The sequence below is a fragment of the Ornithorhynchus anatinus genome (genome assembly GCF_004115215.2).
Source record: "Ornithorhynchus anatinus isolate Pmale09 chromosome Y5 unlocalized genomic scaffold, mOrnAna1.pri.v4 Super_Scaffold_Y5, whole genome shotgun sequence".
Taxonomy (NCBI): Eukaryota; Metazoa; Chordata; class Mammalia; order Monotremata; family Ornithorhynchidae; genus Ornithorhynchus; species Ornithorhynchus anatinus.
Genome location: NW_024396670.1, coordinates 93,850 through 111,788, shown reverse-complemented (window position 1 = coordinate 111,788; position 17,939 = coordinate 93,850). Strand labels below are relative to the sequence as shown.

General features: G+C 46.3%; 1 protein-coding gene across 3 annotated transcripts in view; it reads right to left on the bottom strand.

The window, feature by feature from the left end:
* LOC114808723 (MAU2 chromatid cohesion factor homolog) overlaps window positions 1-15,009 on the bottom strand; it is a gene marked incomplete at its 5' end in the record, with an annotated part of 72,365 nt that extends 57,356 nt beyond the window's left edge. For all 3 annotated transcript variants that reach the window (XR_003756516.2, XM_029056546.1, XM_029056547.1), the window contains 2 exon segments: window positions 13,988-14,134; window positions 14,854-15,009. Coding sequence is in view for 2 of the 3 variants with exons in the window: in XM_029056546.1 (XP_028912379.1) it covers window positions 13,988-14,134; window positions 14,854-15,009 (303 nt within the window).
* Between the last annotated feature and the right edge of the window lie 2,930 nt (window positions 15,010-17,939).

The window sequence follows — 17,939 nt, the reverse complement described above, 5'->3', positions numbered from 1 at the left end:
GGGGGTACCTCAAAGCTCAGACCTGGATTCCTTTCTATTCTCGATCTACACCCACTCCTTTGGAGATTCACTCCCTCAGCTTCAACTACCATTTCTATTTGGATGGTTCCTAAAACTACCTCCCCAGGTCTTACCTCCCTCCATCTCTGCACATTTACGTTTCCTCCTGCCTTCAGGATACCTCTACTTGAATGTCCCACCAACGTCTTATACTTAAAAGGTCCAAACCAGAACTCTTCATATTCCCATTCAAACCTAGGCCACCCCTTGATTTTCTTATCATTATAGGCAGCACCGAAATTCTCCCTACTTCACCCTCCCATAACCATGATGTTATTCTCAATTAATACATCCTGCACATTCAGTCTGTCACCAAGTCCTGTCAGTCCTACCTCCACAGCATCCTTAGAATCCATCTCGTCCTCTTCATCCAAACTGCCACCATGATGATCCAAGCACTGATCCTTTCCTGTGTAGACTACTGAATCAGCCTCCTAACTGACCTCCCTTCATCCTGTCTTTTCCCACTCCAGTCTATACGCTGCTGCCCAGATCATTTTCCTAAAACCACTTTCAGTCTGTAACTCCCCACACCTCAAGAACCTCCAGTGATTGTCCACCAACCTCCATATCAATCCATCAATCAATCAATCTTACTATATGCAGAGCACTGTAATAAGAACTTGGGAGAGAACAATATCACAGTTGGGAGACACATTTCCTGCCCATAGTGAATTTAGAGTCTAGAGGGGGAATCAGACATTAATATAAAGAAATAAATTAATAACAGTTTTGGTATTTGTTAAGCGCTTACTACATGCAGAGCACTGTTCTAAGCACTGGGGAAGATACAGTGTAATCAGGTTGTCCCACATGAGGCTCACTATCTTAATCTCCATTTTACAGATGGGGTTACTGAGGTACTGAGAAGTTAAGTGACTTGCCCAAAGTCACACAGCTGATAGGTGGCATAGTTGGGATTAGAACCCATTACCTCTGACTCCTAAACCTTTCCACTCTTTCCACTGAGCTCCTTCCATTGAGCCACGCTGCTTCTCACAAATTACAGATATGTATGCAAATCCTGTAGGGCTGAGGGAGGGGTAAATAAAAGTTGCAAATCCAAGTGAGAGGGTGATGCAGAAGGGAATGGGAGATGAGGAAATGAGGACTTAATTGGGGAAGCCCTCTTGGAAGGGATGTGCTTTTAATGAGGGTTTGAAGGTGGGGAATGTGAATATAATATATCCACTGAATATTAAGTGGGAGGGTTTTCCAGACCAGAGGCAGGATGTGGGAAAGAGGTCTGCAGTGAGATAGACAAGGCTGAGGTACACTGAATAGACTGGCATTAAAGGAGTGGAGTGGATCATTGTAGGAAATCAAGGATGTGAAGCAGGAGGAGGCAAAGCGCTTGAGAAGCAGTGTGGCTTAGTGCCAAGAGCATGGGTTGGGGTGTCAGATAACATGGGTTCTAATCCCACCATTTGTCTGCCAAGTAACCTTGGGCAAGCCACTAACTTCTTTGTGCCTCAGTTACCTCATCTGAAAAATGGGGATTAAGCCTGTGAGCTCCATGAGGGACAACCTGATTAATGTATCCACCCCAACGCTTAGAAGAGTGCTGGGTACACAGTAAGTGCTTAATTTACTACGCATTTCTATTTGATGTAGCAGTGGATGAGGAACCACCGGAGGTTCTTGAGGAATGGGGAAAAATGAATTGAATGATTTTGTAGAAAGCTGATCTGGGCAGCGCAGTAAAGTATGGACTGGAGTGGGGAGAGATAAGAAGACAAGGAAGTTATGGAAGAGCCTGATGCAGTAATCAAGGAGGGATAGGAGAAGTGCTGGATTAATGTGGTAGCAGTTTGGATGGAGAGGAAAGGGTAGATTTTAGCAATGTTGTGAAGGTTGAACCAACAGGATTTGGTGACAGATGCAATGTGTGGGTTCAATGAGAGAGATCATTAAAGGATAATGCCTTCTCTCTGGACTTGGTTCTCACCTGTCCCACCATCAACCCCTGGCCCACATCCTACCTCTGGTCTGGAATGACCTCCCTAATCAAATCCACCAATCATCCCTTTCAAAGCTCTACTGAAGGCTCGCCTCCTCCAAGAGGCCTTCCCAGACTAAGCTCCCCCTCCCCATCATCCCGACTCACTCACTTCACTCTATCTACCCACCCACCTCACAGCACTTGCGAATATATGTACATATCTGTAATTCTTTAAACTTATATTAATACCTGTTTACTTGTTTTGATGTGTATATTTCTATCATTCTATTTATATTTATGCTTATTTACTTTTTATACGTCTGTCTCCCCGCTTTTATACTGTAAGCCCATTTTGGGCAGTGACTGTCTCTCTTTTGCTGAATTATACTTTCCAAGTACAGTGCTTTCCATACAGTAAGTGCTCAATAAATAAGAATGAATGAATGAATGAATGCCAAGCTTAACGGCTTGTAAGACAGGTGGTGCTGTCTACAATGATGGAAAAATAAGGGGGAGGGCAGGATTTGGGTGGGAAGATAAGGATTTCTGTTTTGGACATGTTAAGTTTGAGGGGTCGGTGGGTCATCTATAGGAGACGTCCTGAAAGTAGGAGGAAATGTGAGACTCCAGAAAAGAAGAGAGATGCAGGAGTTGCAGATTAGGGAATCATCTGCCGAGAAATGAAAACTGAAGCCCTGGGAGTGAATAAGTGGGTGTTGATGGAGAATAGAAGGGGACCCAGAATTGAGCTTTGAGGGACAAAGTGGGCTAGCAGTGGGCAGAAGTGGAAGAATCCACAAAAGAGACTGATAATGAGATATGATCACACAGAAACTCGTCACCAGCAGTTTTAAGCTTAAACTTTTGGCAGCTCTCCTGAATTGGCCTTAACTCAATGCTCTCCTACTTCAACCCAACTCAAACACTTGAATTTTCTAATGCCAACCCACTAACTGTAATTCAATCTCATCACTGATTGCTTGCCCATTTCCTCTCTTGGTCCTGAAATTCACTCCACCAGTGAAGGATCTTTCCTATCTCCCAAGCTCAGAGGTAGTTGTTATTGCAATTGGGTTCATTCTATTCACAGTCCCCTTACCCTGATAATAATAATAACAGTGTTGGTATTTGTTAAGCACTTTCTATGTGCCAAGCACTGTTCTAAGAGCTGGGATAGACACAAGGTTATCATATTGTTCCACGTGGGACTAACAGTCTTAATCTCCATTTTACTGATGAGTTTACTGAGGCACAGAGAAGTTAAGTGATTTGCCAAGTGACAAGAGGAAGAGCTGGGATTAAAACCTACGGCCTCTGACTCCAAAGCCCGTACTCTTTTCACTAAGCCACGCTGCTTCTCACACTGCCTGTTGTGACCAGCAACATGTCCATTCTTATATGGGCTGCCCTCCTGGGAACCCTAAAAACAAGAACCCCTGCCCTGTGTTGTTGCAGCACCGACACCTTCCTTCAGTGAGCTAGATTCACCCAAACCCTTAACCAGACCAAATGCTTATGTAACTTGACTAGGAATTTTACAGCTGGACCCTTCTCGATTAAGAAGCATACCCTCATCAAGATGGGAGTCATAAGGGACACTGATAACGAGGAATGATTCGGCACCATTTTTTCCTCCTATGATATAGCACTTGCACTGAGATGAGTAAATAAACTGGCCAATCTGGCTAAGGAATCTGTTAACCTGGACAGCCAGAATCTGGAAGTACTGAATACAGAAATCCGCACCCTTTGACTCATGACTTTGCAGAAGACGACTCTGGACCTTCTCCTGATGGCCAATGGAGGAACATGTGGTGTTAGCAGCCCCAAGTGCTATAAACTAGCTAACCGGGCCCATCAGCTATGGAATCCCCAGCGTCAGAGGGGTCTAAGTGGTGGAACTGGATCAACTGGGCAAGTGGGACTTGGGAAAATTGGGACCCATATTACAGTTAATCCTTTATGTATTCCTGCTGTTTCCCTTGTTTTGTATAATCCGCTTAATTTCCTGCTGCCCGTTTCTATGTAGGAGCTACTTGAGATCGAAGGATAACACGCCCGCCCCACCCCAACACACACACTGGTACTAATTACTCGGGATCAATATGCCTTGGGCACAGGGACGAGTGAAGTGTGCAGTTTGCACCTCTCATAAACAATTAAATGCAATTAAAATTAAAAAGAATTAAATTTAATGCCCTTTGGCATATCCACTAGCCAGATAGGCTCTAAGCAAAGACCAATTGTTGATATACCCACGGGGGTCCAGGAAAGATGTCTTCTAAGAGGAGAAGACAATGAAACTGTAATTGGTAGATTAGGGCCATTATGCAGAAGATACTCCATGTAACAGTCAACAAGCATAATATAAAGTTTGGGGAGAACGCCTGTCACTGCTGCTCCTTATTATCCAAAAGGACAACAGAGAGAGTCCGGGTAGGAGGACACCTTTTAACCAGGGATGTCCAAGCTAGTCTCAGCCCATACTACCCCAGCGCTTACCACAGTGCTCGGCACATAGTAAGCGCTTAACAAATACCAACATTATTATCATTCCCCTATGTCTACCCCAGCGCTTAGAACAGTGCTCGGCACATAGTAAGCGCTTAACAAATACCAACATTATTATTATTACTCGGCTGCTCACTCTTATCCTAAAGAATGACCGTGATAGCCCCAGCAGTAGACCTTCTAACCAGGCTTAGTAAAGTCTTAAGTCTTTACTAGGACTGAATACCAACAGAGATTAACCATTCCTTGTAGGAAATTCTCAATGCCCCTGGGTTGAGGGGTTAAAAGAAGCAAGATCCGTTGTGACTGAAGTTGTGTGCTTGGTAATAAACGTTTCCCTACTGTGATACTGAATATTGTGGTTCGTTCCATCAGCAAAGCTGAATCATGAACCATCTTGTTCCTAGGAGGCTTTACTGGGACATAACTACCCTTTACTCACCCCACTCTCAGCCCCAAGACATCTGTCCATCCGTCCATCATCCATCCCTGTCTCCTCCCTACACTGTAAACTTGTTTTAGCTGTGTTTACTTACGCTACTGTACTCTCCCAAATGCTGTGGACACAGTAATCACACCACATAAAAACACTGTCTCTACTTTTCATCTCACTCTGTTCATCCCCTTTAACTACTAGTTCTCCAAAAGCTCCTTCCCCTCCACTTTCTAAAGGCCCTCATATCTCCTAACCTAAAAACAAAATGAAACAAAACAAAAACCTCTTTCCACCCTTCTGCACTCTCTATTGCCCTATCTCCCTCCTATTATTCCAGTCCAGTCCAAACTCCTCGAGGCAATTTTTACCTGCTCTTGTCACTTCCTCTTTGTTCCCTCTGAAATCTGTTATCCTCCCCTTCCAATGCACTGAAACTACACACTTCAAGATCACGTCAACCTCCTTGTCAAAACTAGTACACTCTACTTTGCTCTAATTATCGTTGATCCCTCCGAGATCTGTGAATACCACAAATCAACTCCTTCTCCTGGAAACATTATTTCAGAGAAGGGAGGGGAAAGGATAGGTAAAGAAAAAGGGAGGAAAAGAAAGAAGGTAAAAATGGAGAAGGGACTGGTGCCAGGTGATAATAGCTTCTCTTGTCCCTGCTCCAGAGTTGTCCAAGTACTTGCTCCTCCTCTGCCTGGTCCCAGACACTCTAAGGTATCCCCTGGAGGTGGTTTTGGCCAGGGTTGGAGCCCCAAAAGTGTACAGCTGCAGGAATAACTCAGCTCTACTACTGAGTTTCATTAGTTGGCCTAAGAGTGGTAGGCCAGCACAATCCTACTAGGCCTGTGGTACTTCCACAGTGCCTTTAGGATGAGTATCTAGGTGGATATTCATTTAATAGTATTTTATGTAGGCTATGTAGGAGGTAGGACCCAACACCAATTAAGCAATGGTATCCTGTAGTGACCAGTAATGTAGATGTGGCATACTCATCATTTTCAGCTGCTGGAGCCAAAGATGGAGAGCCGCAACCTTAGATCCTCTGTGGTCCCTTTTGGGTTATATGGGGTGGAACAGTTTAGGAAGGTTTTTAACATGGAAGTCTGTGGGAAAACATACTCCATAGCCCTAGCCATAGCCATTCATGATTCGTTTTTAGGAACATAAGGTGGATTTAATTGTACTTGATATTATTCTGGCAGAAACTTCCTTGTCGTTCTCACGTTTGTAGGCATCCAATTAATGGGGCTAAACCTCTGCTCAATAAATATTATTGAATGAATGAATGAAGGAATGAACTTCTCTGGGCCTCAGTAACCTCATCTGTAAAATGGAAATCAAAACTGTATGCCTCATGTGGGACAGGAACTGTGATCAATCTGACTAGTTTGCATCTACCCTAGTGATTAATACAGTGCCTGGCCCACAGGAAATATGTAAAAAGACAAAAAAAAGTTAATCATATTGACGGAGAGCTTACTGTCAGCAGAGCACTGTACTAAGTGCTTGGGAAATACAATATAATTGAATACAATTAGCAGACAAGATCCTTATAGTTTAGACATGGAGTAAATTAATAATAATGTTGGTATTTGTTCATTCAATAGTATTTCAATAGTATTTATTGAGCGCTTACTATGTGCAGAGCACTGTACTAAGCGCTTGGGATGAACAAGTCGGCAACAGATAGAGACAGTCCCTGCCGTTTGACGGGCTTACAGTCTAATCGGGGGAGACGGACAGACAAGAACAATGGCACTAAACAGCGTCAAGGGGAAGAACATCTCGTAAAAACAATGGCAACTAAATAGAATCAAGGCGATGTACAATTCATTAACAAAATAAATAGGGTAACGAAAATATATACAGTTGAGCAGACGAGTACAGTGCTGTGGGGATGGGAAGGGAGAGGTGGAGGAGCAGAGGGAAAAGGGGAAAATGAGGCTTTAGCTGCGGAGAGGTAAAGGGGGGATGGCAGAGGGAGTAGAGGGGGAAGAGGAGCTCAGTCTGGGAAGGCCTCTTGGAGGAGGTGATTTTTAAGTAAGGTTTTGAAGAGGGAAAGAGAATCAGTTTGGCGGAGGTGAGGAGGGAGGGCTTTCCAGGACCGCGGGAGGACGTGACCCAGGGGTCGACGGCGGGATAGGCGAGACCGAGGGACGGCGAGGAGGTGGGCGGCAGAGGAGCGGAGCGTGCGGGGTGGGCGGTAGAAAGAGAGAAGGGAGGAGAGGTAGGAAGGGGCAAGGTGATGGAGAGCCTTGAAGCCTAGAGTGAGGAGTTTTTGTTTGGAGCGGAGGTCGATAGGCAACCACTGGAGTTGTTTAAGAAGGGGAGTGACATGCCCAGATCGTTTCTGCAGGAAGATGAGCCGGGCAGCGGAGTGAAGAATAGACCGGAGCGGGGCGAGAGAGGAGGAAGGGAGGTCAGAGAGAAGGCTGACACAGTAGTCTAGCCGGGATATAACGAGAGCCCGTAATAGTAAGGTAGCCGTTTGGGTGGAGAGGAAAGGGCGGATCTTGGCGATATTGTAGAGGTGAAACCGGCAGGTCTTGGTAACGGATAGGATGTGTGGGGTGAACGAGAGGGACGAGTCAAGGATGACACCGAGATTGCGGGCCTGCGGGACGGGAAGGATGGTCGTGCCATCCACGGTGATGGAGAAGTCTGGGAGCGGACCGGGTTTGGGAGGGAAGATGAGGAGCTCAGTCTTGCTCATGTTGAGTTTTAGGTGGCGGGCCGACATCCAGGTGGAGACGTCCCGGAGGCAGGAGGAGATGCGAGCCTGAAGGGAGGGGGAGAGGACAGGGGCGGAGATGTAGATCTGCGTGTCATCTGCGTAGAGATGGTAGTCAAAGCCGTGAGAGCGGATGAGTTCACCGAGGGAGTGAGTGTAAAAGCGCTTACTATGTTAAGTGTTAAGCGCTTACTATGTGCCGAGCACTGTTCTAAGCACTGGGGTAGACTCAGGGCATTCAGGTTGTCCCACGTGGGGCTCACAGTCTTAAACCCCATTTTACAGATGAGGTAACTGAGGCACCGAGAAGTTAAGTGACTTGCCCAAAGTCACACAGCTGACAAGTGGCCGAGCTGGGATTCAAACCCATGACCTCTGACTCCAAAGCCCGTGCTCTTTCCACTGAGCCACGCAAAATACATATGGGGAGAATATTAGAGCATGAGAATGTGAACGTAAGTGCTGTGCAGTCAGGGTGAGTATCTAAGGGTTTACAGGGTAGACTGACAAGTTCACAGTTGAAGCAGAGGGGAGGATGGATACGGGACCAATGGGCTTAGTCTGGGAAGACCTCAATGAGGATATGTGACTTTAGGAAGGCTCTGAAAATGGTGAAACTCTTCTCCTGCAACTGATTAAGGCCAGAAGTACCAACTTAAAGTGGTTAGTACAGTGCTTTACACACCATAAGCACTCAATATATATGTCTGACTGATGACTAACACTGTGGTACAAGAAACTGACTAAGTATGTCCCAGATCTTTGTTCATGCTACATTGCTGAGGGTGTAGGCTGCTACAGGAAGATCTGAAGTGGATTTTGTCCACTTCTTACTTGCTGAAATTCCACACTTCTTTCAGAGGAATAGGAGAAACTGGCCTTCACTTTTGTGTTCAGGAGGATTATGGAAGTTTAGAGCGGGAAAAGGCTGAATGAAAGTTTCTTCATTTCATCCCAAAACAGCATAAAAATTAGAATTGTCCCTTTATAATATAATAATTATACAATAATAATGATGATGATGATATTGTTAAGTGCTTACTCTGTGCCAAACATTGTTCTAAGGGCTGGGGTAGGTACAAGTTAATCAGCTTGGACAGTCTCTGTACCACATGAGGCTCACAATCTTAAGGCCCATTTTACAGATGAGGTGACTGAGGCACAGAGAAGTGCAATTACTTGCCCAGGTTCACACAGCAGACACATGGGGGAGCCGAGATTGCAACCCAGGTCCTTCTCATCTCCAGGCTTGTGCTCTATCTACTAAGCAATCTTGCTTGCTGGCCTACTCCTTCCTCACCCTATACCAGAAGCTGGGTTTTTAGCCTGTTGTTTGGGGAATGTGATGGAAGGAGTTGGGAGGGAGGAAAGGGAGGAAAGGGAGGAAAGGGAGGAAAGGGAGGAAAGTCCCTAGGGAATTAAGTAATGTTAGGTGGCCTTTCTGATCCTGGGCTATATCAGCAATCAATGAATGACTTAGCTCTTGATCTTACATACTGTGGTTGTCTGGAACCAAAAGTACCTCTGAAGAGGAAATAAGAATAACATCAAAAGGTAAGTTGATAATGGCTCCTGATCTTTCCCGCTCTCTTCTCTGCCTCCTCCTCCTCTCCCCTCCCCCGCTCTAGAACCCCACTTTACCAGCGCTACCCCTCTTCCCCCTCCCCCTACTCTCCCCCCAACCAAACCCCCTCCTCACCCCCTCACCCTTCCCTCTTCCCCACCCACGCCCCATCCCAGTCCTCCTGTCCCACTGCTACCCCTCAACCCCCTCTCCCAGTCCAGGGCCCCACCACCTCCTTCCCATCCAAACCCTCCCCTCCCCCCGCCCGGCCCCCCACTTGCACCCACAGCTACTTTCAAGTGTGGCCTCTGGAACCCCAGCTCCATTACAGGTAAACTACCTTTCGTCCATGACCTTTTCCTCTCCCGCTCTCTCCACCTCCTCGCCCTTTCAGAAACGTGGCTCACTCCCGAAGACACAGTCTCCGACGCTGCTCTCTCCAGTGGAGGCCTCTCCTTCTCCCATTCCTCCAGACTCACACTAGACTGTAAGCTCGTCAAAGGGCAGGGACTGACTCTGTTACCGATTTGTACATTCCAAGCGCTTAGTAAAGTGTTCTGCACATAGTAAGCGCTCAATAAATACTATTGAATGAATGAATTCACCGATAAGGGAGGAGGCGTTGGATTCCTCCTCTCACCCTGTTGCCGCTTCCACATTATCCCTCCTCCCCCCTCCCTCTTCCTCTCCTTCGAAGCCTATATCATTCGCCTCTACCACCCCCTCCAGATACTTGTTGCTGTCACCTACCGCCCTCCTGGTCGCACCGCCGACTTCTTCAACCACCGAGACCCCTTTCTCACCTTCCTTCTCTCTTTCTCTCTGCCCACTCTGATCCTCAGAGACTTCAACATCCATATGGATGTACCCGATGACTCCTCTGCTGCCCGCCTGCTATCCCTCCTCGACTCTGCTGACCTCCTGCTCCACACTACCGCGCCCACTCACCAACGTGGTGACACCCTCGATCTCATCATCTCCTACCGCTGCACTGTTTCCTCCCTCACAAACTCTGAAATCTCTCTCTGACCATAACCTCTCACCTGCCTCATCTCTCACACTCCCTCCCCGTGCAAATCTTTGCTACTGCCCCACAGAGACCTCCGCTCTCTTGATCCCATCCGTCTTTCCAATAGCATCTCTCCTCACCTTGCCGCCCTGTCCTCACTTCCCACCCAGGGGAAGCAGGCTCAGTGGAAAGAGCCTGGGCTTCGGAGTCAGAAGTCATGAGTTCAAATCCCTGCTCTGCCACTTGTCAGCTGTGTGACTGTGGGCAAGTCACTTAACTTCTCTGTGCCTCAGTTACCTCATCTGTAAAATGGGGATTAACTGTGAGCCCTCACATGGGACAACCTGATTACCCTGTATCTACCCCAGCACTTAGAACAGTGCTCGGCACATAGTAAGCGCTTAACAAATACCAACATTATTAACATTATTACTCTCGATGATCAGGTCTCTGCTCTCAACTCCACCCTCTCTACTCATCTCAACTCTCTCGCCCCCCTTTCCCTCCGCCGCTCTCGCTCCACTAACCCACAGCCCTGGATCACCTCCTCTGTCCGCCTCCTACGCTCCTAAGCTCTAGCTGCTGAGCGCTGATGGCGAAAGTCCACGCACCAAGCCGACCTCACACATTTCAAATTTATCCCTTCCTGCCTTAACTCTGCCCTCTCCTCTGCCAGCCAAAACTTCTCCTCCCTCATCGACACCCATGCCCTTCACCCCTGCCAATTGTTCCGGATCTTTAACTCTCTCCATAGGCCCCGTTCCTCTCCTTCCCCCATCTCTCACCCCCAGTGATTTGGCCACCTACTTCATCACAAAAATCAACACAATCAGGTCTGAGCTCCCTAAAGTCACCCCTCCCCCTCTCCCCTCCTCCCCACCAACACTCTCCCCTACTTTTCCATCCTTCCCTCTAGTATCCTCAGAGGAAATCTCCCTCCTCGCAAGTGTTCAATCATTCATTCATTAGTATTTATTGAGTGCTTGCTATGTGCAGAGCACTGTACTAAGCGCTTGGAATGTACAAATCGGTAACAGATAGAGACAGTCCCTGCCCTCTGACGGGCTTACAGTCTAATCGGGGGAGACAGACAGACATGATCAATAGCAATAATGGACAGAAGACGCGGTTCAGGACATTAGATTTGACAGATATAGGAGTAGAGATAGTAGCTGAAGTGTGAATTGAGCCTTTACGGATTCCCCCGAGCTCCACAGAGAAGCAGTGTGGCACAGTGGATAGAGCGCGGGCTTGGGAGACAGAGGTCATGGGTTCAAATGCCAGCTCAGCCACTTGTCAGCTGTGTGACTTTAGGCAAGTCACTTAACTTCTCTGGGCCTCAGTTACCCCATCTGTAAAATGGGGATTAAGACTACAAGCCCCTATGGGACAACCTGAACACCTTGTATCCTCCCCAGTGCTTAGAACAGTGCTTTGCACATCGTAAGTGCTTAACAAATGCCATCATCATCATCATTACAGGCTGCACTGGCTGAGGTTCTCAGAGAACACGGGAAGTACAAAACTCGGGGAGGAGAGGAATGAAGTGCCACCTCCTCCATCTGCACCTCGGACCCCATTCCCGCTCACCTTTTAAAAAACATCGCTCCGCCCAGCTCCCTTCCTTAACATCTGTTTTTACCCACTGAATCTCCAATGGCTCCTTCCCCTCTGCCTTCAAACATGCCCACGTCTCCCCCATCCTAAAAAACCCTCCCTCGACCCCACTTCTCCTTCCAGTCCTAAAAAAACCCTCCCTCGACCCCACTTCTCCTTCCAGTTATCGCTCTATCTCCCTACTACCCTTCCTTTCCAAAATCCTAGAATGAGTCGTCTACACTCACTGCTTAGAATTCCTTAACTCCCATTCTCTCCCGGACCCCCTCCAATCTGGCTTCCGTCCCCTCCACTCTACCGAGACTGCTCTCTCTAAGGTCACCCGTGACCTCCTTCTTGCCAAATCCAATGGCTCCCACTCCATTCTAATCCTCCTTGACCTCTCTGCTCCCTTTGACACTGTCGACTATCCCCTCCTCCTCCATACCTTATCTCACCTTGGCTTCACGGACTCCGTCCTCTCCAGGTTCTCCTCTTATCTCTCTGGCCTGTCATTCTCGGTCTCCTTTGCAGGCACCTCCTCCCCCTCCCATCCTTTAACTGTTGGAATTCGTCAAGGGTCAGTTCTTGGCCCTCTTCTGTTCTCCATTTACACTCACTCCCTTGGTGAACTCATGCACTCTCACGGCTTTGACTACCATCTCTACGCAGATCTACATCTCTGCCCCTGTCCTCTGCCCCTCCCCCTGCATCTCCTCCTACCTCCAGGATGTCTCCACCTGGATGTTTGCCTGCCACCTAAAACTCAACATGAGCAAGACTGAGCTCCTCATCATCCCCCCCAAGCCCGGTCCTCTCCCAGACTTCCCTATCATCGCGTATAGCACGACCATCCTTCCCATCTCTCAGGCCCGCAATCTCGATATCATCTTTGACTCGTCTCTCTCGTTCACCCCACATATCCCATCCATTACCAAGACCTGCCGGTCTCAAATCGCCAAGATCCGCCCTTTCCTTTCCACCCAAATGGCTACCTTACTGCTACAGGCTCTTATTATATCCCGGCTAGACTACTATGTCAGCCTTCTCTCTGATCTCCCTTCCTCCTCTCTCGCCCGCTCCAGTCTATTCTTCACTCCGCTGCGCGGCTCATCTTCCTGCAGAAGCGTTTTGGGCATGTCACTCCCCTTCTTAAACACCTCCAGTGGTTGCCTATCAACCTCCGCTCAAAACAAAAACTCCTCACTCTAGGCTTCAAGGCTCTACATCATCTTGCCCCTTCCTACCTCTCCTCCCTTCTATCGCCCACCCCGCACGCTCCGCTCCTCTGCCGCCCACCTCCTGACCATTCCTCGGTCTCGCCTATCCCGCCGTCGACCCCTGGGCCACATCCTACCGCGGTCCTGGAATGCCCTCCCTCCTCATCTCCGCCAGGCTAATTCTCTTCCCCTCTTCAAAAACTTACTTAAAACTCACCTCCTCCAAGAGGCCTTCCCAGACTGAGCTCCCCTTCTCCCTCTACCACCACCCCCTTCACCTCTCCGCAGCTTAACCCTCTTTTCCCCTCATCTCCCTCTGCTCCTCCCCCCTCCCTTCACTTCCCCCAGTACTGTACTTGTCTGCTCAACTGTATATATTTTCATTACCCTATTTATTTTGTTAATGAAATTTACATCACCCTGATTCTATTTAGTTGCCATTGTTTTTATGGGATGTTCTTCCCCTTGACTCTATTTATTGCCATTGTTCTTGTCTGCCTGTCTCCCCCGATTAGACAGTAAGCCCGTCAAACGGCAGGGACTGTCTCTATCTGTTGCCTACTTGTTCATTCCAAGCGCTTAGTACAGTGCTCTGCACATAGTAAGCCCTCAATAAATACTACTGAATGAATAATAGGTCTCCACCTCATACGGCTAAGTCTCTTTCTTTCCTCCCTTTCAGAGTTCGATGGAAGCCTTAATTTATTCCATCTGTAGCTTTTCCATCCTGCTTTATATGAGGAAGAATTTACATATCTTTAGATTGAAAGTAAGGGCATAAATTCTGGTAAATGAAAAAAAAATGTGGTTGAAATTACAATGCTTTCTAATTAGTGGATTAGCCTTCACCGGAATTACTGCTTGTATCTAACTTAAAGTAGATAAAAATTCAAAGACGTACTCACTCACCAGGTAGACGAGGACACACATATGCTCCTTCGGCAGCCAATGGAAGAGATCAACAGGGTTGGTAGGTAAAATTTCATCATCATGAAGTGTGGAAATAGCTTGAATGCACTGCTGGAGCTGCTTTAAACATGGCTTCACACTTTTCACCTAGGTAAAGTACACTTACTTTATGCACATTGCCTTGAAAAGACAGATGCAATGAGGGTTTTCTAATTGTGACCAACTCCCTAAACTTGACTCCAAATACACACAGATAGTATTTAATTGCAGTCAACTGTTGCTATGATACATACTAGTTATCAATTACGTGGCATAAACTACATCTTGGAAATGATGTTTTTTCTTCGAGGCTAGAAAGCAGTTGAGAATAGGATGGAATAATGAAGAGAATATATCAAAAACCTGAGTATAGACAGCTGTAATCTCTAATTGAAAAAATTAGGTCGAAGGCAATTTGTTTCACTTTGCAAAATATTTACTCAACTCTTGAAACTCTGACAAGTTGCAATGTAATTCTTAGGAGACATTACTTCTTTTTTAGAGTTAGAATTTGCTAAATCCCATTCCTATTGCTCTCCTAAAACCCCAGAGGGCAACGAAGTATTTCTTAATCATGAGGTGAATCGAATGAAAATGCCTAATCAGGGCTGAAAAGACTCAAACTGCTGCCTTTCAGGCCACTGCTCTCTTTAAAATCTGTCGCCTTCAAGTTCACATCTCTTTTCCTCCAAAGCATTAGCTTGAGTTTTACCCCCATGCTCATAATTAAAAGTTGACACCTATATACCAGTTCTGAACCTTAAAACTGTTAGCTGAAATTTTTAAGATTAGCCTTAACTGGTAAAAATTTTTGTGTCTAAAATTACCTGCCCAGCATCCAGGTAATGAGTCACCTGAAGAACCAGAAAAAACACCCGGAGGGACTCCTTCTGAATGGGGTTTCCTTGCCAGTTTTCCACTATTTGTCCACATAGGGTTAAGAGTGGGTGGACTTCTTGCAATTTTCTTTCCATTAACAGAAGCTACAAAAGGAGAAAAATGGTCTGTTTGAAAGTATTAAATTGGTATATAGTCTGCTCTACTTGACAATCTTTAAAATTAAACTTTCCATGCAAGCCTTCTGAATGAAATGTTATCCTCATTCTAACGGCAGTAATAATAGCTACGGTATTTCTTAAAAGTTTAGTAAGACCCATAATCTGTACTAAGTGCCCAGATAGATACAACACAACCAGAGCAGACAGAGCAGCTTGCGGGGAGGCTAAACAGGTCTTTATTCCCAGTTTTTGCAGGTGAAGAAACTGAGGCACAGAAAAGGTAAGTGACTTGCCCAAAGTCAACAGGCAAATGGCAGAGCCAGAATTAAGATCCCATATCCTCTAACTTCCAGCCATGTGCTCTTTCTAACTACTCCAAGCTGCTTACCTAGCCAAATATACAGATGAAATGTTTAACTTACCAAAAAAAAAAGTTGGCATTTGTTAAGCGCTTACTATGTGCTTATTGTTCTAAGCGCTGGGGGGACACAAGGTGATCAGGCTTTCCACGTGGGGTTTGCAGTTTTAATCCCCATTTTACATATGAGATAACTGAGGCACAGATAAGTGAAGTGACTTGCCCAAAGTCATTATATTGTCAAGAGAATTCAGTTGATGCAGCAAAACTACTCTTGAGGAAAGTAATTCAGATTTCACAGCAGACACCCTATTGGCCCTGCAGGCTCCTTTTTCAACTTGCTGTAAGTACTATTTGAGGGAAGAAGAGAGAGGAGGAAGAAAACAAGGACTAAGGGAGAACATGTGTGGGGTAGATGAGATTGATGAACAGAGTAAAGTGGCGTTGGAGGAGTGTAGTATACAGGTTGGGTTGGTTGTAGTAAGAGATCAGCAGCATGGCCTAGTGATAGAGTATGGATCTGGAAGTCAGAAGGACCTGGATTCTAATCCCTATTCTGCACCCCTTCTGCTGTCTGAACTTGAGGAAGTCATTTCATTCTCTTTACCTCAGTTACCTCATTTGTAAAATGGGGGTGAAGACTATGATTCCCATGAGGGACAGGAACTGTGTCCATCCTGATTTACTTGTCTATTCTAGGACTTAGAACAGTGCCTGGTACATAGTAAGTGCTTAACCAATGCTGCTGTTATTATTATTATTATGTTTAGTAAATATGATTGAATTGAATGCCTTAAGGAATTTTTGTTACATATAGAGGTGGATGTGCACCCTTGAAAGCTTTTGAGTAGAGGGAATGTATGGACTGTACTTTCTTTACAGTGAAATATGGGGAGGGGAGAGAAGGAAGCAGGGAGGACAAGGAGGTGCCTGATGCCTTAGAGAAGCAGCGTGGCTCGGTGGAAAGAGCACAGGCTTTGGAGTCAGAGTCATGGGTTCGATTGCCAGATCTGCCACTTGTCAGCTATGTGACTTTGGGCAATTCACTTAACTTCTCTGTGCCTCAGTTACCTCACCTATAAATTGGGGATTAAGACTGTGAGCCCCAAATGGGACAACCTGAATCCCTTGTGTCTACCGCAGCGCTTAGAATAGTGCTCCGCACACAGTAAGCACTTAACAAATACCAACACTATTATGTAGTATTCAAGGCTGAAAATGAGGCCATGCATATTTAGCATGGTAGCAGTTTGGATTAAGAGGAAAGAGTGGATTCTAGAGATGCTGTGAAGGTAACCTGATAAGATTTCATGACTGTCTATGTGAGCTGGATGAGAGAGATGTCAAGGATAATGTCAAGCTTATGTTTAAGAAGACATTAAGAAGTTACGACCTTAAGGCAGAATGCAAGGCTGCAGAGGAGAGAGGTCATCCCATCCCTGTCCTTTCATCCCACTGGCTCAAATCCCCATCTGTCTGCTTTTCACCCAGCATTAACTTCATTCCTCTCCTCCCCTAGTTTTGTACTTCCCATTTCTCTGAGAACCTCAGCCAGTGCAGCCTGTAATCATGATGATGATGGCATTTGTTAAGCACTTACAATGTGCAAAGCACTGTTTTAAGCGCTGGAGAGGATACAAGGTGTTCAGGTTGTCCCATAAGGGGCTCACAGTCTTAATCCCCATTTTACAGATGGGGTAACTGAGGCCCAGAGAAGTTAAGTGACTTGCCTAAAGTCACACAGCTGACAAGTGGCTGAGCCAGCATTTGAACCCATGACCTCTGTCTCCCAAGCCCGTGCTCTATCCACTGTGACACACCACTTCTCTGTGGAGCTTGGGGGAATCCGTAAAGGCTCAATTCACACTTCAGCTACTATCTCTACTCATATATCTGTCAAATCTAATGTCCTGAACTGTATCTTCTGTCCATTTTTGCAATTGATCTTGTCTGTCCGTCAAAGGGCAGGGACGGTTTCTGTTATCGATTTGTACATTCCAAACGCTTAGTACAGTGCTCTGCACATAGTAAGCACTCAATAAATACTATTGAATGAATATAGCCGGCAAGCGGCGGAGCCAAGATTAGAGCCTATGACCTCTGACTCCCAAGCCCGGGCTCTTTCCACTGAGCCATGCTGCTTCTCAAAACACTAGCTATCTGGGCACTAGCGTTTTAGTTGGAGTGCAACTAATTTTAGTTTTCCAAAAGCAAGAGAAGGTTGTTGACAGGGTGTCTATTTGGTTTACTTGTGCAAGACACCCATAAAGTAATGTTTCCAAGCATTTTAAAGAAATATTTCTGGCTGGTACAAAGGTCAGAAGCAGTCAGCTCACTCCTCAGCCTCCCAGCCTACAGAAAGGACAAGTCTATTTGCTTGTAAACCATACCACCCCCCTGCTAGGTCAGTGGCCTTCATCCTGGAAGGAAAGTGAGAAGCACCAGGTAGCAAGCTTTCTCCATTAAAGGAAAGTGGTTAGGGAGGCTACAGATAGGATAAGCAGTGGCTCTGACTGTTGAACTTATTTTCTTTTTCATAGTTATCGTTCATCTTTCA